The sequence below is a fragment of the Dermacentor albipictus genome, chromosome 6 (genome assembly GCF_038994185.2).
Source record: "Dermacentor albipictus isolate Rhodes 1998 colony chromosome 6, USDA_Dalb.pri_finalv2, whole genome shotgun sequence".
Lineage (NCBI taxonomy): Eukaryota > Metazoa > Arthropoda > Arachnida > Ixodida > Ixodidae > Dermacentor > Dermacentor albipictus.
The window spans coordinates 140,673,506-140,699,219 of NC_091826.1; the positions used below are offsets into that span (position 1 = coordinate 140,673,506).

At 49.9% G+C, this 25,714-nt stretch overlaps 1 protein-coding gene across 1 annotated transcript in view; it reads left to right on the plus strand.

The window, feature by feature from the left end:
• Positions 1-25,714, plus strand: part of LOC139061384 (ATP-binding cassette sub-family C member 2-like) — a 485,203-nt gene that overhangs the window by 90,802 nt on the left and 368,687 nt on the right. Inside the window, exons 5-6 of the mRNA XM_070541366.1 lie at positions 7,693-7,824; positions 8,623-8,690. Of these exons, the coding sequence (XP_070397467.1) occupies positions 7,693-7,824; positions 8,623-8,690 (200 nt within the window). The remainder of the gene's footprint in view (positions 1-7,692; positions 7,825-8,622; positions 8,691-25,714) is intronic.

A 25,714-nucleotide genomic window follows, 5' to 3' on the forward strand; every position in this document is an offset into this window, starting at 1 on the left:
TGATGCCTTCAGGTAGCATATGTGGGTTTATTGACCAGTTGCCTTCACACGAAAAGATCACGTTCTCGTGACGCCTGCGGCAAAAAAGACGTTCCACGTCCGCCGCCAAGGTCTGTGAGGGGGGGCGCTGGCTAACACTCCCAGGGTTCTACTAGTACACATAAATACCCAAGAAAGTGGATGGGGAAACGCCGCCGCGGTAGCTCAATTGGCAGAGCATCGCACGCGACATGCGAAGGTTGTGGGTTCGGTTCCCACCTGCGGCAAGTTGTTGTTTCATTCACTTTAATTTCCATTAATTTATCATTACTTTATTTCATTTATTAAGCACATGCAATTTCCCCTACGTTGTACTTGGTGTCAGTGTTTGTTGGCTTCTCATTATATGACTAATAAATATCGGGTCCCTCGGTTAACCCCCTTTCTTCTCGTTAGTATATATATATATATATATATATATATATATATATCCCATTGATGTAGCTTGTTCCGGACGGAGAGGATGCAGCGGAGCGCCAGGACCAGAGGACCAGCGTAGCAGGCTCTTGGAATGGACTAGCGAGCGCCCTACTTGGGCCGCAAGCACGCGCCGCCCAACTTTATTTTCGTCATCTTTGGCCATATGCCGACCGAGCGCACCGACCTTTAGCATCAGCGCGTAGCGGCGTCGGTGGGCACTACAGCCCCATCCCCCCTCCACCCAGAGAGAACGACAAAATGTACTCGTCGACGAAGTGGACACGGTGCTGTCTTGGTTACATGAATACCCACGGATACACCTGCAATGTCCGCGCGGAGCTCCGTGAGAGGGCATTTGAGGTAGGCCGGTTTGAGGTGATCTAATGAGACTGCCTCTTCGCGACCATTTTATAGGATGGTGTCGGACACAGTATGGACCATAGTAGGAACGTGTAAGGGGCGCCTTTGCAGCTCCTCCTCTGACAAAAACACGGGTGGAAGACGCAATGTCCGGATGCAGAAAGATGCAGTGCTTTGAAGATTGAGGTGGGTTAGGGAGTAGTAGCGGAATGCAGTCGTGTAGGCATAGAAAGTACTGCAGCGGGTGGGGCAAGGGGCCCGAAGGAACTAAAAGATCTCCAGTAAAGCCGTGGGGATGCACTATAGACGAGTTCGGCCAGATAACAGCCAAGGTTCGACGAAAGACAGAGCGTAGGCGGAGAGGCACTATAGGAAGGTGATCGACCCAGTGGTCTCGATCCATGCCCGCAGTGGGGGCAGCCTCGAGCTGGCGGTGGAGCCGTTCAACGATGCCTTTGGCACAGGTATGATATGCAGGGGTACGGCAGTGTTTAGCGCCAAGCAGGCGGGTGAGAAATGTGAACCTAAATTGCCGGCCATGATTAGTGGTCCCGACGCTGGAGTAGCCGAGCGGGAAAGCCATGCTGAAACGAAAGCTTTGGTGACCGTTTCCGCAGTGATGTCAAGAACGGGCATGGCTTCGGGCAACGGTGAAGCGGTCAGTCATTGCTAGAATGTACCGGCAGTCACGAGGAGGAGGAAGTGGTCCCACCAAATCAAGATGAATCTGGTCAAAGCGACAGCCAGGTGGCAAGAATGAATGCGTAGGAATCTTTGCGTGGCGGGTCACTTTGGCGTCCTGGCATGCAAGGCACGAACGTGCCCACTGGCGAACATTGGTGTCAATGCTTGGCCAGATGCAGCACTGTGTAATGAGGCACTGCCTGGCTCGTATGCTGGGATGGCAGATGCCGTGAAGGGATTGGAACACCGCACGACAGAAGGCAGCTGGAATGAAGGGGCGAGGTGCAGCCGGCGACATGTCACACCATAGTAAGCCAGGAATGAAGGGGTGAGGAATCACTTGTATACGCAGGGAACGAGCATGGTCACGCAGCACTTGCAGCTAAGGGTCATCCATCTGCGCCCGTGCTAGACGCTCCCAGTCCACAGCTGATGTAGTAGTGCGGATAGAGGTGATGCGGGAGAGTGCATCGGCTGCCTCGTTTTCGGTGTGCGTTATGTGCCATGGTGAACTCCGATATACAGGCCAGCTGACGAAAATCACTGGCCCTCCAAGAAGTGCTGGAAGTGCTTGATGGTGGAGTAGACAGCGAGCAGCTCGCGGCCGAAAACGCTATAGCTAGCCTAGGCAGGTTGGAGGCTCCGAGAGAAGCCCACTGAACGCCACTCGCAGTCGATTTGCTGCTGGAGAACAGTGCCGATGGCCACACTGTAAGCATCCACCATGATGCGAGTAGTTCTCGGGTGGATGAGAAGCACCGAATCGGCGACGGCTAGTTTAGCACTCCTGAATGCAGCTTGAGCTTTGAGAGACCAGGAGATCGCGGATGAGGAGCCCTTGGTCGTGCGAAGATGCTCCATCAGTGGGTCCAGGCCCTCAGCCCAGTGCAGAATAGAGCGTGGGAAGAAATTCACTTGGGCGACAAACTCACGCAGCTGACGTAGGGTAGTAGGTACTGGAAAGTCTTGCATGGCCTGGAAGTCGGAATGCAATGGATGAATTCTGAGCGCCGAGTTGTGATTACCCAGTAACTCAGACTCCGAAGGCCAGAGGGTTCATTTCTGCGCGTGAACAACCAGACCAAATAGCTGAAGGCGTTGAACAAGTTCCCGGACGCAACGCTCAATCTTGAATATTGGGACTCGCGACGGGGGTGTCGTCGATGTAGGCAAAAAAGCCGGAAGTCCGTGCGTTACCTCGACACTGAATCTTTGGAACATTTGAGCTGCGTTCCGTAACCCAAAGAACATGCGCCCATACTCAAACAGCCCGAATGGTTTGGTAATGGCAGTCTTGGAGATATTGGTAGGTCCAACGAATTTGGTGATACGCCTTGAGAAGGTGCATTTTGTTAAACATTTCGCATCCTTCCAGGTGGCCTGTGAAATCTTGAATGTGTGGAAGGGGATAGCTATCGTTGACCGTGTGAGCGTTGAGCGCTCGGTAGTCGGGACATGGGCCCCAGTCAGGTGGTTCTTTCTTGGGCACCATATGGGGTAGGGAGGCCCAAGCGCTGGACGAAGGGCGAATAATACCCAGCTGGAGCATGTGCTTGAACTTGCGTTTAGAAATGGCCAGATGCTCACCGAAGTGGTGGCGCGGACGAGCTGCGCCGGGTGTACCACGCGTCACAGCGTAGTGGATTACACTGCGCTAAGGTGGCTGATATACAGGGCCTCGTCACCACAGGAAAGCTTTCGAGGATGCGAGCGTAGGGGCATGCCGATGCCAGTGGGAGCAACAACCTACAAAACTCCACGGATGGAGAATCATTTCTTGGTGTCAATCAGGTGACGGCGGCGCATGCTGACGTCGAGGTCAAAATAGGTCAGGAAATCAGAGCCGACGATAGGCTGATTGACGTGGGCTACGATGAAGGCCCACTGGAATGTGCGCCACAGGCCAAGGTCGTGAGTGAGGGACCGTAGACCATGCGGGGCGATGGAGGTAGAATTGCTCGCGTGAAGTGCAGGGCCAGGCGACTTAGAAGCGCGGTAACGCTCGGAGAATGGCAGTGCGCTGACCTCGGCAACAGTACCTACAAGGAATCGTTGGCCGGAAATGCGATTCCTGACAATGAAAAAGGTGGCTGGGTTCTCAGGTGACGTCACACGCTGCCGTCAGTGATCTCGCAATGCGTTTCGTCATCACTAGCATGGGAACTTGCACTGACAGGCGCGGTGCTGAAAAGTGTGTCAGTGCCAGGAAATAGGCGAGCTTCTAGCATTGAGCGAGCGCAGACTGCTCGGGGAAGAGCGACGCCGACTGGGGCGTGAGGAGGAGCCGCGCTGGTTGTGGCAGGATGTCGTAAAGACGGCGATCTTTAGCGTCGCCACGTAGTGGCCTTGGTGGGCGCTACAAGCTCAGTAAACCTGAGCTGTGGCCCATGGTCAGTTTTTGCTGCATTTCATTGTGCGGCTTTTCTTTGTTTGCCTGAACGCCCTCTCGTTGGTTATAGGCTGAGGAGACACACGTGCTTGAGGGGAAGCTTTAGCTCGGGCGCTACTATCTAAATACATGTAAAGTAGAACTCGTTTTTCTCCGCAACACTGCAACAAATTTGACGAGGTTTCTTGCATTTAAAATGAATGCTTAAAATCTAGCGACTGTTGCTTTCAATGTTCTGAGTTAAGTTGTCAATTTTTCATTAAATATTGGCAAAAATATCACATTTTCTGGAAACGTCACCATAAAGTTTACAACTCTGTAACTCAGGAAGGAAAAATGACATCACAATTCTATGAATTGGATCCAATAGTACATCTGAAGCGCACTAAATTGATATATCACATATGATTCTCAAAAATATTCCGTAATATAATACAGCTTTTGCAGAACCCATGTATACAACGTAACAAATTTATATGTAAGGTATAGATTAACATATAGAATTTCCTCGCTTTCAAATATCTAATGGATGCCGTTTACAGAACCGCGATATCTATTCTTGATACAGAGCTACTAATGTGGAAACTTCATGCTTCTATTTTTTCGTTTCTGAAGCGGCCATTAGAAATTATGCAAAAGGTAGGATCTCGCCAGAGGCATGGCACATCATCAGAGTCAATGAAGCAATATTCTCCAACGCAGAGAAGAACGGCTAGCAATTGCTCTGCTTCCCACCGCATACGACTCCAGGCATTCTCGCAATCAGCCTCAACGAGGTAGCACACTGCGAAACTAGAGGGCTTACTCGCCGAGCTGAGCAAAGAATCGGTTCCATCGATCACGAGAACGCGGAGGAGGAAATCTGGAGAGAAAAAGATAGATTTACAAGATTTGACATGTGTGACATTTGACAGATGTGACATTACTAAATTCTATCAAAATCGGAGGCAAGTATTACCACCGCCTCACACTAAACTAAACGGAGCTGAGTCCGTTACTTGGAGGCGATTACAACCAGAAACTTATACGAGACCCGTGCAAGTAAAAACTTTCTACCCCTATATATACGATAGGGATATGTGCAAGCTAATCAAGTCTGTTAGAGCCACCCTTCAGCACCTGTTGTGGGGATGTGAAATATACCAAAATAAAATGGCAGTCTCCCCAGAAAATCTACGGGTGCGGTGGTCGGCCATGCTGCTCACCTCAGAACTCCAAGACCAACTTTGGGCCATCCAGCGAGCCAAGGAAGCCGCACTGGAGCAGCAGCTCCCAGTGGCCATCTAGGCAGGCCCTGCCTTCCAATCGCGGAATTGGAAATAAAGTTATCACATAACATTTTTTTCGATCTATCGAATTTTTGAAAACTCTTTCAACAAAATTCAGGCGCTAAACGGATATTTCGCTTCCAACAGTCACTAGAACTTAGCTTTCTCTCTACAAATACAACCCATTTCATTAGGCTGAACATGAATGGCCCCAAGATGCAGATTCACCCAGACGTCCGAGCCGCAATTACCACGGAAAATATGCCGAAGAACATGCACCCCGTGCACAATGTCGAGAGAAGAAAATGTCGCACGAAAACGATTCTCGAAAACCACGGCGCGCGGGAGGGGGGGCTCTTCTTATAGACGCCGCGCGGTAGCCCCGAAACCGGGACGACAATGGTGGTGTCGGCGCTGACAAAGGTAACTCCCTCTTCGCAATGGCAGTCGTATGCACGAAAGGAAAGACCGTGACTGCGGGCTCCGTAAGGACGAGATCGTCGGAGGCAGCGGAAGAAACGGCAATCGCATTGGCTATAATCAGCGGTCGGCAACAATACAGAACAATAATCAGCGACTCCAAGAGGGCTATTAGGAATTTCACAAAGGGCTGGGCCTCCACCGAGTCTGCCAAAATCCTGAACCACAGAGCAGAAGAGTTTAAGAAGGGCACAATTACACCCAAATACCTCAAATGGATCCCGGCACATATGGGAGAAGTTACCATGAATGCCCCTCCCAACCTCAACGAGAAGGCCCACCGAGTCGCGCGAAAACTAACCCATCGCGGCACGGACAGTGATGGCCCAACACTCCGCAACCCCCGGGGAAGGGGGAAGGACTCTGCGGCGTAGGCGATGGAGTAGACGGAGGAGGCGACGACGACGAAGAAGCGATAAAACACGACAGGGACAGACTGGTCACGTACCACGACATACTGACACACTACACGAAACAAAGAGAAGCGTACCCACAACCCCACAAACAACTCGACAGGTCTAAAGAAACAGATTGGAGAAGATTGCAAACCAGAACGTTCCGAAACCCAGCACACTTAAACAGAATAAATTCAACACAATATCCAGACGCAAGCTGCAAGCTCTGCAAACACGAACACGCAGACATGGCACACATCTTGTGGAAGTGCACACATATCAGTTCAGTATACGTAGAGGACAAGATAGAACCGGACCTTCTCGAGGAGCGATGGCTAAGCGCTCTGACTAGCTCAGAACTACACGACCAATTACGGGCTATCCAGCGGGCCCGGGCAGCGGTGGAAAGGCTATGCCTCACCGCACACAATGCCCGGATGGCCTGAGCCCGGGCTGGCAACCTCGCAGGTCCTTTTTCTATTAAAGTTTTTTCCGTCCGTCTGTTTTTGCGTTTTACATGTATTTGAATAGGCCGCGTCAGAGTTGGTCCCGAGCTAAAGCTTCCTCTTAAAGCTGCTGTCATGGCAATTTCGATCTTTGCCTTTGATGACCCGAAAGAGGGCGCGTGCGTCATGGCGTCTTGCTCCTTGCCGTTGCTCATGTTTCGTGGCGGCACGTGTTTCCTTTATTTTATTTCCTTTCCCTCAATTTTGATCACCGATTACAATCTTTCAATGTTTTTGCGTGCTCATTCGCAAAACAACGTATTTTCCCCACCAGCTCGGTTGTAAAATTATGTAGTACTTTGTGACTAACCAATATAATTAACAAATAAATAAATAGACAAACAACCGAACGAACGAACGAACAAATAAATAAATAAATAAATAAATAAGTAAATATACTTATCTACATTATGCTTTGCACAATCCGTAAATGGTCAGAAATAAAGAAACACGAAAAATCTCCATCGAACAAATCAGTTAGATGAAGAAGTCAGTCTTCATTTGGCCTCATTATGCCGCGCTGCATGCATAATAATAAATCACTAAGAGGCTTAACATTTTACTGGGATTCCGAAGAAAGGAATATCTTTCCCTAAGCGCATATTCAAGCAATGAGATATCGGAATACTCTAATAAACCACTGAATCACGAACCATACTTCCAGGTATGCTTCACATCACCTTCCTTCTTTGCACAGTGATTGCTCATTTCATTAGGCACACCTCAGAGATTTCCGGTTACAGGTAGGAAATAGAACTTCAATAGCGTAACATGAAACCACTTGATTTGCCGTATGTGGAAGGCGGTAAACATGTAACAGCCAAGTTAGATTACGTTTTAACGCTCGGCAACGCTGTTGCCATAGCTCTGTTACTTATGTCTGTCATTTCTCCTTTCAGCATTAAAAATTATGTCCTGCGTCACTCGTGGCGCACCACGTCTACTTGGCACTCGTTCCTCATTGTGTGTTTTTATATCCTACGGTAATCGTACTGGGAGGGAAAGCCCGGAGTCTGCGAAAGGCATTAGAGTGCGACTTCCGTTTCATCTCACACCACTCTTACGAAATAGCATGGCGTGGGCTGATTGAAAAAAAAAAAAAAAAAGACAGGACGGAAACCTTCATTGCTACCATGTGTCGTCTCTTTCAGTCAGTTCCAGCAGAAGTCGATTTCGGGACAAGCCTTCTCATCCTGAACGCCCTGATTGTTTGCGTCACTGCCGGGAACCTGGTGGCGGCTGGCTTGCGGGACAGCCTCGTTTACAGTCGACGTTCCGGCAAGGTGCGACTCGAATTTCTGGTAGCTCACACCTACCGCCATTCGAACGAAATAAAATGGGCGGCGACAAAGCGACAAGAGTGTCGGCTTAACTAGTGACCAGAGAACTATTGTCGCTGTAGCTTAGAGCGGAACACGAAAACCTTCCTTCAGTCGCAAAAATAGCTGCCGCTGAAGTGACACGTAGCGTGCGCGTGAACATTTGATCATGTACGTCCTGCCAATACACAAGCTCAAAAGCTTTATTATTTCTTTTGTGCCTCGCTTCATCTTGTAAGAGCTTCAAAGTTTTTATAGAGGCTTTCTAATTATTACTAAAATCGGCCTTCGTGATCAACAATAGAACACATGCGCTGTAATGGGTACATTATAGATTAAACGCCTCGACTGTTGATTTAACATGAGAAACATATTGTAGCGCAAGAAGCATAGATGAGTAAAAGCAGTAGCAATATTTTATTGATAACAGAGTGCGCGGATATTGCTGATGCAACTGAGCGGTTGTCCTCTAGACAAGCCGACGTAATATTTCAATGTAGCCAGCTGAGCGCCTCTCTGGCTTTCATAAGTTAAAACGTCAGTTTCTATAAAGTAGGAACTTCTTGAAGGGCACTATGGGATAATTCCTAAGAGATAAGGAATTGAGCGTTTCATCGTAGCGTAAGCGTTTCTTCATACGCGTTTTGCGACCGTCCACTGACACCGCGGAAGTGGTAATGAGTTATTCGTCGGTAAATAAAATGGGCACCTAGGTTGTCGGAAACAAAGGTATTCAGGCATTAACGTTCTAATTTTTTTCAGTTCCAGGTGACTGGGGAAGAGGAATCCTATTCACCATTAGGCCTCTTCATCTGCGTTCCTATACACAGGTGAGTGCTACAATGCCTTCGCGTTTGCATGGGCCCAGGTTGTAGTAATGCAAGTGTGTCAGCTTGGTTGTCATGCGCGCTGTCCTAGTTCCGCGATAAAGTCGTTGCTGGAATTAGCTGCCGTATTTCAACCAATCAATCAATCAATCTTTATTTCGCATTCATTCATTTACAAAGAATGAACGCTGCCACAAGAACTAAAAGCTGTTGTTTTGCAGCTTGACAATATTCTTACCCGTATTTAGGCCAGCAAAGCTCAATGCTTTGCACTCATATACAGCCATTAAAACCGCAAGTTGGAAAAATAAGGAAAGTTCGCTCAGCTCACTAAGAACTGTTTTAGAGCGCAGCATTTTGGCGCCTGTTCCTGCACTCAGCGCCGGCGTGCCTAGACATCCCTCGGCGTGACCGCACGAACGAGCACAGCGAAGGATGAGAGAGCGCAGCGGGCGATGAAAGACTGCGAACGGAGGAGGACAGCGGGGGAAGCCACCTCGACCAGACGCTATTCGCACCCGCGGCGGCGCCGTCCGTATGGCATAAGCGAAAAAAAAAAAGAACCAGAAAGCTCATTTCATGGCGATCGCCGCATGCGTTATCGGTTAACAGTATGGTTGCATAAGCTCCAGTTTCACGAAAGCGGCAAACGTGAGGCTGGTCTCCATATAGCGTCACACGTGCCGACTTTGTCAGTAGGTGCGGTGATTGGTACGATGCCTCAATATATCGCGAAATGAAAACATGTATAGAGCTCACTCCTAATATCCTAATCCTCGCTCAGTTTTTTTTTTGTTGTTGTTGTTGGCTGTGAGATCACGCGGGCAGCGCAGAACAACATGTCACCGAGCCGTGCTCCATCAAAATGTCACTTGCCACAACCAGGCTCAGCAAACTGATTCAAACATATGGGCCACAGGCTCATGCTCCCACAGGCACACTCAGATAAGCTTAATTGAGGGCTCTCGGTGGCCTACCAATGCTCAGGGCTCAGTAACCGACTCAAACTGATGGGTTCTTCTGAATTCAAGTAATAAAGGTACACTAAAGCCAAATATTAGGTCAAGCTTAAGTGACACATTAGCGCTTGGGAATCTGCAAAGTGTCAGTATTAGCGCGAAAAGGCCCTTAGTAATCGGGAAACTTAGGTAAATACAGGACATGGTTAGAGACTCCCCCGGGACCTTGAAGCACTTGCCTGATGACGAAAGCACTGCTCAGATAAATGCTGTCACTAGTACTCAGCCACTCGTTCAAAAAAGATCATTGCATTGCATTAGAAGACGAAATAAAATGCTACTTATTGAGTTCTGTTTAATTTTTAGAAAAAGGAACTAACTGAAATTACTCTTGACAATGACGCAGGCTGTCGAAAGGTTTCGTTTTCGCTCGACTCTGCGCCACCCATGCTTTCGCGTTTCAGCAGTTTCGTTATCGCGTAGTGTTGCGTCGGTTTTGCTGGCTCGTGTAACTCGCACAAACTGCAAGTAGCAGAGAATTCAACTTTCATTTTCTATAACACGGGATGCCCGAATGGTCTATGGAAGCTTGACCAAAAAACAGCTGTAGTGGCGAATTGTCTCGGTGCCGCGGCCTGTTGGGCGCCGTTTGCTCACCGATGGCAGCAAAGGGCGCTGATGACGTAGGCGACGCCACCAGCCCGGTTCGGTGGCGGAAGATTTGAATTTCGAAAAATTATTCAAACCCTGGAGATGCAATTTTCTCGAAAACTAAATACTTTCTTGGCACGAAACAAGCGTTGTGATGTTTCTCGAATGTTATTTATATAGTCCACGTCGACTTCTTGTTTCTCTTTAATGTCCCTTTAATTTGCTCGCATCAAGTCACCGAATCATACAGTATCACAGACTCACAGAAACATTCGCTGGGACTCAATGAGACCTAGGGAATTATGAACTCACTCACGCTGACGGGCTCAACTCGCATTCTGGCTCAGAATCTACAGCTTACCGCAGTCAGTCTAATCAGCCAGGAAAAGGCAGGTCCATGCTCAGCCCATGTGGCTAGTTAAGGAAAAATTAGACATCCACGCAATCGTAGCAATGGCTACAATGGAAACGCATACGGGTTCGTCGTAAGAAAAGCTTCACGAGTGAAGAAAAATTCGTCCTGGTCGGGGACTCAAACCCGCGACCAGCGCCTTTCAGCCGCTCTACCACCTGAGCAGACGGCAGGGCAAAGTCGAACTTGCCAAAAACTTTAGGCGAAGACAAGAGATTGTCAAACTCTTGCCTTTGCTTCCAGTTCTTGACGAATTTGTCTTCACCTGGTTACCTTAATGATAGAGCCGCTGCCGCGGAAAGGCGGTGGTCCCGGGCGCGAGTCCCGGATCAAGACGATGTTTTCTTCGACTGCAAAGCTTTTCTTTTGAAGAGCCCATATGGGTTCTCTTTAGATAAATTGATACGGTTGGGTGCATGTCTCATTTTCCCTTAATTAATTACTTCTCTCCACCTTGCGGGTTTCCACAGAACTATTACGTCAGCCTGCGTGGCGTGGCGAAAAAGCTGGTTTTCCATCTCTCCTATGCCACGTTGATCGAATTTGCGCAGGCGAAGCCCCCGTCCCTGGAATTAAGGAATGAAGCCACGGTGCATGTTTTATTTCTTTGATATTTGGTGTGTAGTGAGCAGTTCGGAAAAGTACGTGGTTGAGCATTGCCTCACTCACTCACGCACTCACTCACTCACTCACTCACTCACTCACTCACTCACTCACTCACTCACTCACTCACTCACTCACTCACTCACTCACTCACTCGCTCACTCGCTCACTCACTCACTCACTCACTCACTCACTCACTCACTCACTCACTCACTCACTCACTCACTCACTCACTCAGGCGCTAGGCCCAGCTACTGCTCGAACTCATCCAAACATGCATTCATGGGAGCGCTAGGAACCTTAGATGCAATTTAGTGCTATGGCTAGTTCAGAGCACAGCTAAAATCATACGATGAGAGCTGGAAAACTTCCAATACGTGTCCAGTCGCTCGACCCGCAGAAGCTCGGAACGACGACCGATCAGCAATGGTACAATTAACTGACGAAGCTTAATAAATATAGAGTAAATCAGTGGCTAGCGTTTCCACGACGACTGGCAAATGCTATGGAACGGTCAATCGCGGATGCCACTTTATGATTGGCCGTATTACTTTTTAAGGAGAAAGGGGACTTATCCGTGACTGTCCATAGAAAGACTGACTATCCGTAAAAAGCGCGGTGGAATATCGGCAACTTGTGAGCTTTCGCACAAGAAGGCTGCTAGGCGGATTGCTACGACCCGGTAATCGGAAATTTCTGTCGCTGATCGGCCTGCTTTTAGGCAATTATAACGCGTGTCCACTAATTAAATTATTTTAAACAAAACCTTTCATTCCACCTTGTAGGGGGATTTTAGCATTCGGCCAGAGAATGTGTCTATGATATAATTTAGGCAAGCCGCTTTGCAGACAGGATACGTCGTGCTGCAATCAACTATTCCCTTTCACCACCGACGCTTCAGCAAGCTTCAGAAGTCACCTTGAAATCTAGTAGATTTCAGTTTATGTTAAACAGTAGCGAGAAACGTTTCAAGTAAACAATGGCACTGTTTTCTTTTGATGCGAACGCACCAAATGGCCAACTTAGACAGAAAAAAACGGCGTATGAAGCAGTGAAACCGCGCCTAAATTTCCACTGGCTGCGAGACCACGTCCCGTGCGCACCCCGAAAGAGCAAAGCGGGCAAAAGGGAACTGCCGCGCTGGGGCATTGTGTATTGGGAAAGGGCATCACTGCGGCGCCACTGTAATCTCGCTCCCGTGTTATCCTCCCGTTCCTTGCCCGCGCAAGCTCTCGCCTGCGTTTTAACGCGATAGCGTTAAGGAGCTCGTGTCGCAGAAAAGCCGGTGTCGTCGGCGTCGGGTGTCGGCGTCGGCGGCGTTGACCGTGAGCGATAAATCACGGCAGGCGCTTCATAAATAAAAAGCAACTTCCAAGATTGGCCCGGTGGGAATCGAACCCAGGTCTCCGGAGTGTGAGACGGAGACGCTACCACTCAGCCACGAGTTCGATGCTTCCAAGCGGTGCAAACGCGCCTCTAGTGAATGCGGTGTTGCCTTCGAAACGAGCCGTGGAAAGTTATACTGCGGTGTATATCGGTAATTTTATCTCTCCGCGGTAGTCGCTATAAATAAATTAACGTAAAACAAGAACGGAAGAAATTTGAAAGAAAGAATTTGAGCACAGCCGTATAGTGTTTTCATTCCGCGATTTTTTCGACTGGCCTGAACAACGTGTCCCGTGCGGCACGTTGCAAATGGAGCGAAGTAGGCCACAACCGCCTCGCTAATTGAGATTTCGCGAGAAGCAGAGTGGGCATTACGTGTGGGTGTGATTCACAGCAGCCGCTGCCAATGCAGTGCTTTGTTTCCACAGAGACGAAGCGTGACTCTGACGCGATCTGGTGGCCGTTGTCGTCGTAAAGCCCGTCCTGTGCGGCACTACACCTTTCGTTTCATGCTATGGGGGCGAGCTCCACCACTCGAAAAGCTAGCGCCACCGTCGGCGTGACGTGGCATGAGGGATCACGTGGACACAGCAGCCGCGTCGGCTGCTTCGGAAGCGCCCAAGCGAGCGGAAAACGAAAGTTTAAAGTCCCACCTGCGCTGCGGTTCTGATTAAATGGTGAGGCTTTACCGCCATGGGTGTCTGCTTGACAACATTTGAAAGTACTATAATAGGTAGTTGCTCCCTTTGAAGGCGTGCAGCATGGTAGGCTACTGCTCGGTGCCGCAGTGCCAGACGTACGCAACGGAGCCCGGTGTCAGCCTCATTCACACGTAGCAGTAGGGCAAGGAGCTGTGTGAAGCTTCGCTGGCGAAACTTAGAACCGGCAGACAGCCATCGGCTACAACTCGGGTATGCAGCAAACACACACGCGAGGAAGATTTTTGCTACGGCGCCGGCACTGCTATGTCCGCCGAGTAGCAGAAAACGCGCAGTGAGACGCTCGCCCGCGCTCACTGCCCGGCTAATGTCATGACGGTTTGGTGTCTGAACTTGTTGATGCTAGATACGGGCAAGTTCAATGGAACGGAAATGGAGCGATAAGACCCACATTAAAAAGGGCATGGCATATGGTCATGCTTGTGTTTAGAATTAATGCTCTGGATTAGGAAAACGAAGTAGGGGAAAATCACACGCTGAGAAGACCGGTAAACATACAGTGCGACGCAACTTGAGAAATAATATTGAAATATCCATGAATTTAGAAAAAAAAAGATTGAATCATTGCGACAAAGTCTCTGTAATGAAATTATTTTTGAGCAGTTCTGATAGCGTCCACGCAACAATAGTTGATAATGTACTGTCAAATGCTCATTTGCTGCTGCCTAAACCTCACGGCAAGGTAAGAAAACGCACTCACAGCGAAAGCAAAACATTGTGCGCCGACACTCATGCAGATGCGCAGTCAGTCGCTGCGAACCCGTGCGATCACTGCATTGACGCGTCAATCTCTTATGCTCCATTTGGTTATACAGATAGCCCCCTATAACAACATATTTCACATAGTTTACTCTCAGCGTTTGCGTACCTTTCCCGCAAGAAGCCGGTTCGGGAGACCATCGCGGCGACCACGCGCAGTGACATTCACTGCACGTATTCGATAAAGAGATAGCGTTTGTAAATTATTCTATGCTTTCAGTTGGCCCAAGGCTATTATATCGTTTCTCAAAAACTTCCCTCGTTTTGAGAGTACTTACATAACTGTCCAGGAGGGCTGCCGTGTGGTGTTTTTACTGAGCGCCGTAAGCGAAACCTATGAGGAGCGCGCCGCGTGATCCCTCATACTACGCAAGGGACGTGCTTCCGACAGATGGCGACTGCATAGGTTACCCTCCTTCTCGGGTTTCAGCCTCATGGTTCCGCTTTCCTCCTCTCGTCGTTGTCTTTGCTATCGCCGTCTTTGATTCACCGCTGCGCTCCGTGTTCGTTCTTTGACCCTTCGCTTTGCTCGTTCACTTGGTTACGCCGAGGGACGCCAATGCTTGCAGCAGGAATGGGCGCCTAAGAGCTGCTCCCTAAAACGTTGGTGGTAGTGAGTTTCCAACCCACTACAGAACGCTGAGAGGCCGACTATTGTACTCACTGGGCAAAACCAGTACCTCCCAGATAGCAGGTCTGGGCACTCTGCCTTATACTACTTGGACCGACATTCCCATTTCCAAGTTCCGCGTGACAAAAGCGGCGACGTCAGAGTTACCGCGAACTGCATGGAGCAGTCCTCTTTAGACTCTATGGCAGTCAGTAAAAGTATTTCAGTAAAACTTCATTTGGCCCTAGTAGGTAAATAATTCTGAACTTAAACTTACAGCGCAAAAGGATGAACCTTAGGTAGCAAAGTGAAGGCAGCATGACATCCCGAATCCAAGTCCACCGGGCTTGTGCCATTCAGGACGCGTTGGGCAATTGTTTCAATGCACTGGCTTGCTCTGCACGAGTTCATAACTCGAAGGACCGTTCAGCGGCGTTCAAGCAGAACAATAATGCTTTGTAATTATTAACCCATAAGTGCCTAAAGGGAAGCTGAAACACTTTTCGAAGAGTTCTCTGCAGCATTCGACAGTTTTGAGTCCCCTGAACACGAATATCTGGTTCAAAAAGGGCGGAAACAAGCGCAAACGGCTGTTTTTTCATGAAAACGCGCACCAGCGCCTCAGGGTATCGCGGGAATGCCGCTGTTGCCCGTGATTGGTCGGGGCCGCCGTGACATCACTCGTGGCAGTCGCCGGTCGGCGCCGTCGTTTTAGGCACGTTTATAGTCCGACGTTATCGGCGCGCGGGCGAGCGTCGTTCGCGGTCAGTCACGCTACGTCGGTTGCGCTGCGCCAGCCGAGATGGCATCCCCTCTCTACTTCAACGTGCGCGCCGTCGGCTGCTATCTTCGGAGCATGCGCAGAACGTTCGCCAAGTCGCCCGCCGTCCGCTAAACCGTCTGCGGAGTTGTGTTGGCGCCTTTTTCTTCGCGCGCAATGCATTGTGGTGCGAGAGTTCCGCCGACTCCGACGCGCGAATGGCTCAGGAGCCAAATCGGCGCCGGGCCCGTCGGAGCGCGTCGGAAGCCGCCGGTTACGTTTGCTGCCGACCGCACGCCAAGTTTCATCCTAGACGCCAGCGCTCGTATCTCCCCTGGTGCAGCGATTTCATCTCCAACGGGTGTAGGTTTCCGTCGCCGCTTCCCTTCGCGGTGGCGCCCGCGTTCAGTTCGCGCTGCGCGCGTAACATCTCTTGTTTGCGACGGCGCCTCTTCGGATGACCGGAAATTATTATTGTGTTGTTAACTGTCACGACAGCAATGTAAACATGAAAGGGTTGATGCCACCAGTGAAATTCTGCCGATTCACAAGAAAATGGTACGAAAGAAGCAGACGACAGACATGCGCCGAGCGAAGTAAACAACTGGCAAACGAAGCGAGCTCCTTCATTGATCACTCCTGAGTGTATGACGGTTTCTGTATGTAACCCACGTGAATTTAATAATTACTCGGTACATAATCCTTTTATTCATATAAAAACTAAGTTCAACGAGCGCTTGTCCTGTCTTCTTTCTCGTGTTTCGTTAGTGTGTGCGCTGCCCAAGAATGGAAACCACGTCTGTTGTATGCGCTAGCAGTGGCCGAAGTTCACGCGTGCCGAGAAATTGAATATGTGCATGATGCATTGAACATGACCGGAGTTCATTCCCGCTTCACCACTGCACCGATCGATCGGGTTACTTGACGATACACACCCGCGTCTTGGTCGCGCCGGCATTGCTGAAGCAGGAATGATTAATAATACTTTCAACTTCCGTCTCTTGAGTACTGTTAAAAAATTGCCGAGCTGTCTACATTGCTGCCTCTATTCCATATTGTAGGGGACGTACTATTTAAAGTTGTGTGCGCATGTCGTACTTGTGCTATGCAGCGATATATCTTGTTTATTTCCGCACAGTGTCGATAGAAGTCCGTTGTCGCCATCAGATACAACACGGATTTGTAGCAAACATAATGTGACAAACTGCAAAAATGACTTTAGCTCGTAGGTGCCGTATGTATGTGCCGCATCGTATGTGCTGACGGTTTTTCCGGCGGCACATACGATGTCGTTTCCAATTACCTGCTCAGCGTCACTTACATGGTTAAGCAGACGCTGCCCTTTCGCCGCATTGCAGCCATAAAAATAATCCTCAAGCGTACCGACCTTAATTCTTAAAGGCAAATATAGCGTGTGCAGTTTGTTTCACACTAAGGGGAAAACTCAAAACGTATTGCATCGCGATGCGGCAAGCAATGGAGTCGTGCGGCGGCAGCAGCTCGAACAGGTGCACACGCTTGAGGGGCGGTGTCGTGATCTGCGTCGTCTGCTACGGCGGCGCGCGCTGGCCGCATTTTCGGGAAGCATGGTACTGTCAGGGGCAGTGCACCGATTTCATCGGTACTGCGGGAACTGAGCTGATATTCTTTACTACACGTTGTGCGTCTCCAAACTCTGATCCTTCATTGGTGATAATGGAGTTCCACAAACCTCTTTTGACAGCATGGTTCATTTGTTCTTTCGAAAGGCCGGAGTACTGAGCGTGTGCACGTATATTTCTTCACTGTGTGTGCTACCGTAATGAGCAGCGACAAAACGCACCAAGATGTGCGCGCAACGTGCTCAGTCTTTGTTTGACTCGAAAGGAAAACAAAGCACTCAACAATGGGTGTCGAACACGATGAAACAAACGGACACGATTAAATGAAAGGTTTAGGTTCAGACAATGAGCTGGAAGTGATTTTTCTCGACAATCATTCGCTACTCCAGACAGACCCTGCCCGCCGGTGGGGAATTGGACACGTCACGCTCGGAACTTCAGTTAGTATCTCGTCATGTCCCCAGCGGCAGCGATGACAGCGCTCATCCTGGAAGGCAGTGAAGTGTAGAATGACTTGATCAGGGATGTGTTCATTCGCAGCACGTCTCAGTCGCTGACGATGGTGGATCGAAGCCTATCCTCGGGCGACTGATAGAGGGGTTGGTGCGCCAGCGATACTTTCAACGAGCCCCAGACATTTTACATGATGTTGGCGCCCGGGGATTGAGGCGGCCGCTCCAAGAGAGTGACTGCGCGCTCTTTTAGCAGTTCTTGCACAGCACGAGCAGTGTGGATCGGCGTCCTATCGCGTTAGAATATATAGTCGCCTTCCAGAAACGGGCCGTCAAGAATGTATGGAATCAGTACGTCGTCTATGACTGCCCTGCAGCGATGAACTTACATTCGAGGCGTATCAGTGGGCGTCGCGCAACGTTTAGCAAAGAATACCGGCTCCTTTCACGCAGTAACGATGTGATCGGCGCCCTGCACCTGACAGTAGAACGCTTCCCGACAATGCGGCCAGCGCGCGCCGCCGTAGCAGACGACGCCGTTCGAGATCCCGCCCTTCGAGCACCTGTGCTTTAACCTGTGCGAGCTGCTGCCGCCGCCTGACTCAAGCGCTCGCCGCATCGCGATGCAATGCGCTTCGAGTTTTCCCCTAAATGTGGAACAGACTGTACACCGCCCTTCGAAGGAAATGTCCACGCGCACACACGTAGGCACACACCGCGCGCGGCACGAAACGTGCCCAAACACGCGCAGTGCAGGAGGCAATCAAAGCGGCGTTCGTGTTGTCCACTTCTCTACTCTTGTGTCCTGTCTGCACGCCTCACTTCTATTTGCATTATGAATCAAGGCGGCGCGAACGAGAGATGGGAGAGGGGTACCACCAGCTAATAGAATTACGCTTCGCATGCGGCGCTCTCAACGCCGGCGCAGCAGCGCCGCTCTCGGTGCCGTTCTTGTCCTATTTTCGCCGACGCGACGTAGCGTGCGCGCGCGCGTGCGTTACGTCAAATTATAAACGGCCCTTAAGCACGCTGTTCTGTTCTGGCTCCATAGACGAGCGCACGCCAAGTTTCGCCCGAGACGCCAGCGCTCGTTTCTCCTCTGGCGGCACGGTTTCCAATCCCCCGGGGGTTTGCTTCCGCCGGTTCCCTTCGCTCGCGCTGAGCCAGAGGAGGCCAGGCTGAGCGCGCGCTGCACGCGAGAAGGCTTTCTTGCGCGCGCTGCACGCGAGAAGGTGTAGGTTTCCGTCGCCGCTTCCCTTCGCGGTCGCGCCCGCGTTCAGTTCGCGCTGCGCGCGAAACGTCTCTTGTTTGCGACGGCGCCTCTTCGGATGACCGGAAATTATTATTGTGTTGTTAACTGTCACGACAGCAATGTAAACATGAAAAGGTTGATGCCACCAGTGAAATTATACCGATTCACAAGAAAATGGTACGAAAGAAGCAGACGACAGACATGGATTACTGCGGTGCGCCGAGCGAAGTAAACATCTGGCAAACGAAGCGAGATCGTTTATTGATCACTCCTGAGTGTATGACGGTTTCTATATCTAACCCACGTGAAATTAATAATTACTCGGTACATAATCCTTTTATTCATACAAAAACTTTAAGTTCAACGAGTGCTTGTCCTGTCTTCTTTCTCGTGTTTCGTTTGTGTGTGCGCTGTCTAAGAATGGAAACCACGTCTGTTGTATGCGCTAGCAGTGGCCGAAGTTCACGCGTGCCGAGAAATTGAATATGTGCATGATGCATTGAACATGACCGGAGTTCATTCCCGCTTCACCATCGCACCGATCGATCGGGTTACTGGACGATACACACCCGCGTCTTGGTCGCGCCGGGATTGCTGAAGCAGGAATGATTAATAATACTTTCAACTTCCGTCTCTTGAGTACTGTTAAAAAATGACCAAGCTGTCTACATTGCTGCCTCTATTCCATATTGTAGGGGACGTACTAGTTAAAGTTGTGTGCGCATGTCGTACTTGTGCTATGCAGCGATATATCTTGTTTATTTCCGCACAGTGTCGATAGAAGTCCGTTGTCGCCATCAGAGACAACACGGATTTGTAGCAAACATAATGTGAGAAACTGCAAAAATGACTTTAGCTCGTAGGTGCCGTATGTATGTGCCGCATCGTATGTGCTGACGATTTTTCCGGCGGCACATACGATGTCGTTTCCAATTACCTGCTCAGCGTCCCTTACATGGTTAAGCAGACGCTGCCCTTTCGCCGCATTGCAGCCATATAAAAATAATCGTCAAGCGTACCGATCTTCTTAAAGGCAAATATAGCGTGTGCAGTTTGTTTCACACTAAGGGGAAAACTCGGAATGTATTGCATCGCGATGCGGCAAGCAATGGAGTCGTGCGGCGGCAGCAGCTCGAGCAGGCGCACACGCTTGAGGGGCGGTGTCGTGATCTGCGTCGTCTGCTACGGCGGCGCGCGCTGGCCGCATTTTCGGGAAGCGTGGTACTGTCAGGGGCAGTGCACCGATTTCATCGGTACTGCGGGAACTGAGCTGATATTCTTTACTAAACGTTGTGCGTCGCCACACTCTGATCCTTCATTGACGCTAATGGAGTTCCACAAACTTCTTTTGACAACATGGTTCATTTGTTCTTTCGAAGGGCCGGAGTACTGAGCGTGTGCACGTATATTTCTTCACTGTGTGTGCTACCGTAATGAGCAGCGACAAAACACACCAAGATGTGCGCGCAACGTGCTCAGTCTTTGTTTGACTCGAAAGGAAAACAAAGCACTCAACAATGGGAGTCGAACACGGTGAAACAAACGGACACGATTAAATGAACGTTTTAGGTTCAGACAATGAGCTGGAAGTGATTTTTCTCGATAATCATTCGCTACACCAGACAGACCCTGCCCGCCGGTGGGGAATTGGACACGTCACGCTCGGAACTTCAGTTAGTATCTCGTCATGTCCCCAGCGGCAGCGATGACAGCGCTCATCCTGGAAGGCAGTGAAGTGTAGAATGACTTGATCAGGGATGTGTTCATTCGCTGCACGTCTCAGTCACTGACGATGGTGGATCGAAGCCTATCCTCGGGCGACTGATAGAGGGGATGTTGCGCCAGCGATACTTTCAACGAGCCCCAGACATTTTAAATGATGTTGGCGCCCGGGGATTGAGGCGGCCGCTCCAAGAGAGTGACTGCGCGCTCTTCTAGCAGTTCTTGCACAGCACGAGCAGTGTGGATCGGCGTCCTATCGCGTTAGAATATATAGTCGCCTTCCAGAAACGGGCCGTCAAGAATGTATGGAATCAGTACGTCGTCTATGACTGCCATGCAGCGATGAACTTACATTCGAGGCGTATCAGTGGGCGTCGCGCAACGCTTAGCAAAGAATACCGGCTCCTTTCACGCAGTAACGATGTGATCAGCGCCCTGCACCTGACAGTAGAACGTTTCTCGACAATGCGGCCAGCGTGCGCCGCCGTAGCAGACGACGCCGTTCAAGATCCCGCCCCTCGAGCATCTGCGCGAGCTGCTGCGCTTCGAGTTTTTCCCTAAATGTGAGAGAGACTGTACACCGCCCTTCGAAGGAAATGTCCACGCGCACACACCGCGCGCGGCGCGAAACGTGCCCAAACACGAGCAGTGCAGGAGGCAATCAAGGCGGCGCGAACGAGAGATGGGAGAGGGGTACCACCGGCTAATAGAATTTTGCTCCGCATGCGGCGCTCTCAACGCCGGCGCAGCAGCGCCGCTCTCGGTGCCGTTCTTGTCTATAGCTGAGTTGTACGCATTATGGAACGTTCTCGCTGTCTCGGACAGCTTGTATTTTCGCCGTACAAGTTCGAACCGACAGCCGATACGGAAAACGATGGCGGCAACGGCGATGTTGAGTGTGCCAAAAGCGAGAGCGATGTGTGCACCTTCTCGCGCGTTGGAAATCTCAGCTGGTACATATGTTTTTTTTTTCATGTAGCTGCACGTTCCAATGACGGCAGAAAAAATGCGCTAATGTGTCACTGGGAACTTGCTGCTGGAAGAATGCCGAAGCACTAACTTCTCATTAGATTGTAAACACGGCTGCGATTCCGCGATGTCATGCACATTGCCGCTGCTCGTCTAAAGTCCCTTGGTTTTTTATTGTTGATACACGATCGCGAACATAAGTGCCGCGTTTCAAAGCGCGCACATGCAGTGCTGCGAGGTACAGTCATGGAAGTTGCTTATCATACACATCCAGAGATGGCCAGAGGTATTATATGTGCAATATCCGTACTATGGATCGACGACTTTGCGATTGTGGCTCAATCAAGAATTGGTATGCGTGCTCCATGCTAGTGTTGACATAAAAAATATTAGGCAGTTTTAGCACCGCCGTGTGGTCAACACGATAACTGCAAGCGTACGTCGAATGTCACTAGGCAAGCCTATACTCCATTTCATACCTCAGGTGCAACGCTGTGGAAGCTACGCACGTAGTCCGGTCACCAAAATTTATTACTGCGCGCGTTACCGTCTTTGCTTCGCAGCGTGCCAGCGGCGTTTGCTCGCGCGAGCATGCACGTGAAGCTGCCGCGACGGGCTGCAATTAAAGAATGCCGAAAAGAAAATTGATTTAAAAGAACGTGTTAGCAGCCGTATAAGTACACGGATTGTTCCTATGGGTAAATTATTTTTTTTTCATTCAGAACTGAGCTTATATATGAAAAGTTTTCTCTACAATCGGGTCAAGAAACACCGAAATTTTTCTAAGTGCGAACGCAGCTACTGCAAGAAGTATCTCAAGCCTCCACAGCATTGCACCTGATGTATGAAACGGAGTATAGCAACGCTAGCAACAACGCGTTTCCTCATTTGTCGTAAGGCTACTCGGCTATCGCGGAAATGGTCCGAGCACAGCACAGTTGATTTCGTCGGCACGAACTTATCTCTCCTCACCGCACTGCGCTGCAAGCTTCTTGTCCTTCGGGAACCTGTGAAACACCACATCGCCTCGCCCGCTTGTGTTCGCGCAGCCGAATGCGGCACAGAACGAGGGCATGTTGGGCGCCCTTGGCTGTAGGCACTCACGCAGCGCAGAAGGAAAGAACAGTTTACAAAAATCGCAATAGAAAACGAACGTGAGCGGCGGCGGCAAATCTATCGTGGCGTCGTTCAGTAAAGCGCAGGACGGAAAGAGGCATGCCAGCACATGCCAGCACGCCGGTCCGGCAGCTCGGTCCCCGCGCGTGACGTCACCCTCGCCGGTTTTCTCCTCTCGCAACCGCCTCACCCGACGCTGCGGGAAGCGATGGGGGCGTGTCCGCGGGGGTGATTTAGAAAGCGATTTCCGCCCCTTATAATAACAAAACGAAGAAAAAAAATTCGGAACCGTAAATTATTACGTCTGTTCTTCCCAATCCCAGCAATTCAAGGAAATTGAAAACCGTTTCAGCTTCCCTTTAAGTGTCATCGGATTTTTGTGTTCCTTATTTTTGTCCGAAAACTGAGCGTTATATCGACAATGTGGGAAGCAGAATGTTGTCACAGTAATTGTTTAAGCCAAATGAAGTCCCAAAAGAAACCATTATGCATAAACAAAGTCAGTAAGTTATGTCAAGCTTTCAATTCTGAGAGTCTTAATGCGACTGCGATGCTCCTAATCACTAATCTCTCGTTAATACTAGCGATGCCTGGCGCGCGGTGTGAAATATGAAACTGAAGGTAACCAAAATCAAATCGGTGAGTGTCCCTTGTTTTCAATTCCCATGTTCTGCTTATTGCCTTAAAAGGCCCCTCACCGAGCGCCATAGCAAATTTTCGGTAAACGCTGGAACTTGTTACGTTTCCTTTAGGGGGCGTTCTGCCGTAAAATGTTTTTAAATCGGCTCATTAATAGCCGAGATACAAATATTTCAGTGTCGTGAACGCATGATTTGAGGAGGCGAGCTTCACCGCAAACAGACACGCTCTTTCCACTTGCCCCGCGTAGCCAGCGCAAGTCCTTTCCTGCCATAACGGGCCTCGAGGATCGCGCGACGTCACGGGCCTCGCCTTCATTTTTTTTTCTCGTTTTCAACGCGATAGCGTTAAAGAGCTCGTGTCGCAGAAAATCAGGTGTCGTCGGCATCGGTTTTGGAGTCGGCGGCGGTGGCCATGAGCGAAAGATCCCGGAAGGCAATTCATAAATAAAAAACAACTTGCAAGGCGGGATGGGTGGGAATCGAACGAGGGTCTCTGAAGTGCGAGATGGAGACGCTACCACTCAGCCACGAGTTCTTTTTTCTTTATTGATACTCAGCCACGAGCTCGATAGTTCAAAGCGGGACAAAAGCACCTCTAGTGAATGCGGTGTTTCCTTAGAAACGTGCCGTATAAAGTTATACTGCGGTGTACATCGGTAATTATGAGCATGTGAATTACACAAGTCGCAGTTACACGAGTAGCGAAGTACGTTTCCTCTACATTTCTTCTGGGCTCTGCGCACACGCAGGGCCATCTCTGGGCAAACACAGGAGACCCCCTACTCGCAATGTACGGTGCAGCCCCGACACGTGGCGCGCTACTCGCCCCATGATCGCGTCCGCTATCATGGCGCGTCGCGGCCCTGCTGACCATGCCGATCACGACGTTTGGCTGACGTAGGTCACTTTGAGTGGGTGGTGCGAACGGGGTCCGATAACGCTATCGCGTTCCACTCTTGAAAGCGAAGCTTAAGCGTCCTCTATTCTTTTTTTTTTTTCATTTGCGGCGCGGCGAGCTGACGGCGCTGCGTGCGAGCTGTTGCGACTGTCTCGTTTAGCACAGCGCACGATTTTGCGCGCTCTGCTCGAGGATACTTGATTAGCGGTTGACTAGCGTCTGTGCGAGAAGAATACTAAGGCAGACACAAGTTGATCACAGACCATGATCCCGCGCTGGAACATGGTAGGAAATGATAGTTTCGGTGTCTGCGCGCGCGACTGTACATTGTGGGAACAAGTGGACGAAACGGAAGTACATTTCTCTTGCTGTGGTGCGAAGCAAAACGAAAACATGTAGACATTCGGCTTGTGTGTTTTATTTTTTCTGTAAGCTATAATTCGTCTATTCTAGCAATATATTACAGAAATAACAGATGTTCGTATGTATAATTCTAGAAGTCAGGTGTCACCACGAGCGACGTCACAGTGTGAACACGTAGGCGCACTAGCACGTGTACGTCATCCTCCAGTTTGGAGCGCGGCGGCCGCGACTGGAAGGGCCAACGGCGTTCGGCTTCAAATTTCACATCTTTCCGTAGTGATTTAATACTTTGCAGGCATGATCGTTATCGCGCATCCTATTCTCTGCGCTTGTCACCTCAATATGGCCAGAGTTGGTGAGGGGCCCTTTAATGGTATTTAACTAACTTCAGCAACAGAACCTAGGTACATCGTTGAAAACATGGGCTAAGGTATGCATGGGCTAAGGCCTGCAGAAAAGAAAGTGAGCCTTAGCCCACTTACTCAAACAATTGAAGAGCCCCCCGATAACGTGCTCCGTTTCCTAGATATTCAGCTGGAGTTCATGGAACGGCACACGTGTTGGGAGTATAAACCTAGAGCTAAAAAGCACCTGTTATCGTATCGGTCAGCCCACTCGAAGCTTGTCAAGAGGACCATTGTCAACTTATGCTTTGGAAATGCTTTAAGGAAGCCTTGCCACCATAAGATCTATACGAGCCTTATGGATCAGTCAGGAAGGTTATCAGTAGCAGGGTTTCCGGAATCAGTGCAAGTTTCGGTCGTAGAGGCGCTGCTAAAAAGGTGCAGGTCAGATAGCGCAATTCGGAATGCGGCAAATCAACAGACGGAACCCTGAAGGAAGGTAGCGGTAGTGCCCTACCTGCAGAGAACGGCACATAATCTTAAGAAAATGGCCAGCCGGGTGGACAAAAAATTGATCTTATCAGCACCAGAAAAGCTAGCGAAAATATGTCGATTAACGGACCCGTACCGCAAGCCAGCTACCCGATGCTCTACGAATCATCGAAAAGCACTAGTGGGTTACGTAGAAGCTGTTGTAAATGAGCTTCCGGTGTCCTGTGGGAAAAAATACATCGGACAGACAGGGAGATGTCTTAATGACCGATTTCGGGTACATAGCCTAAACGTGAAAAATAAGCAATACGGTCAATC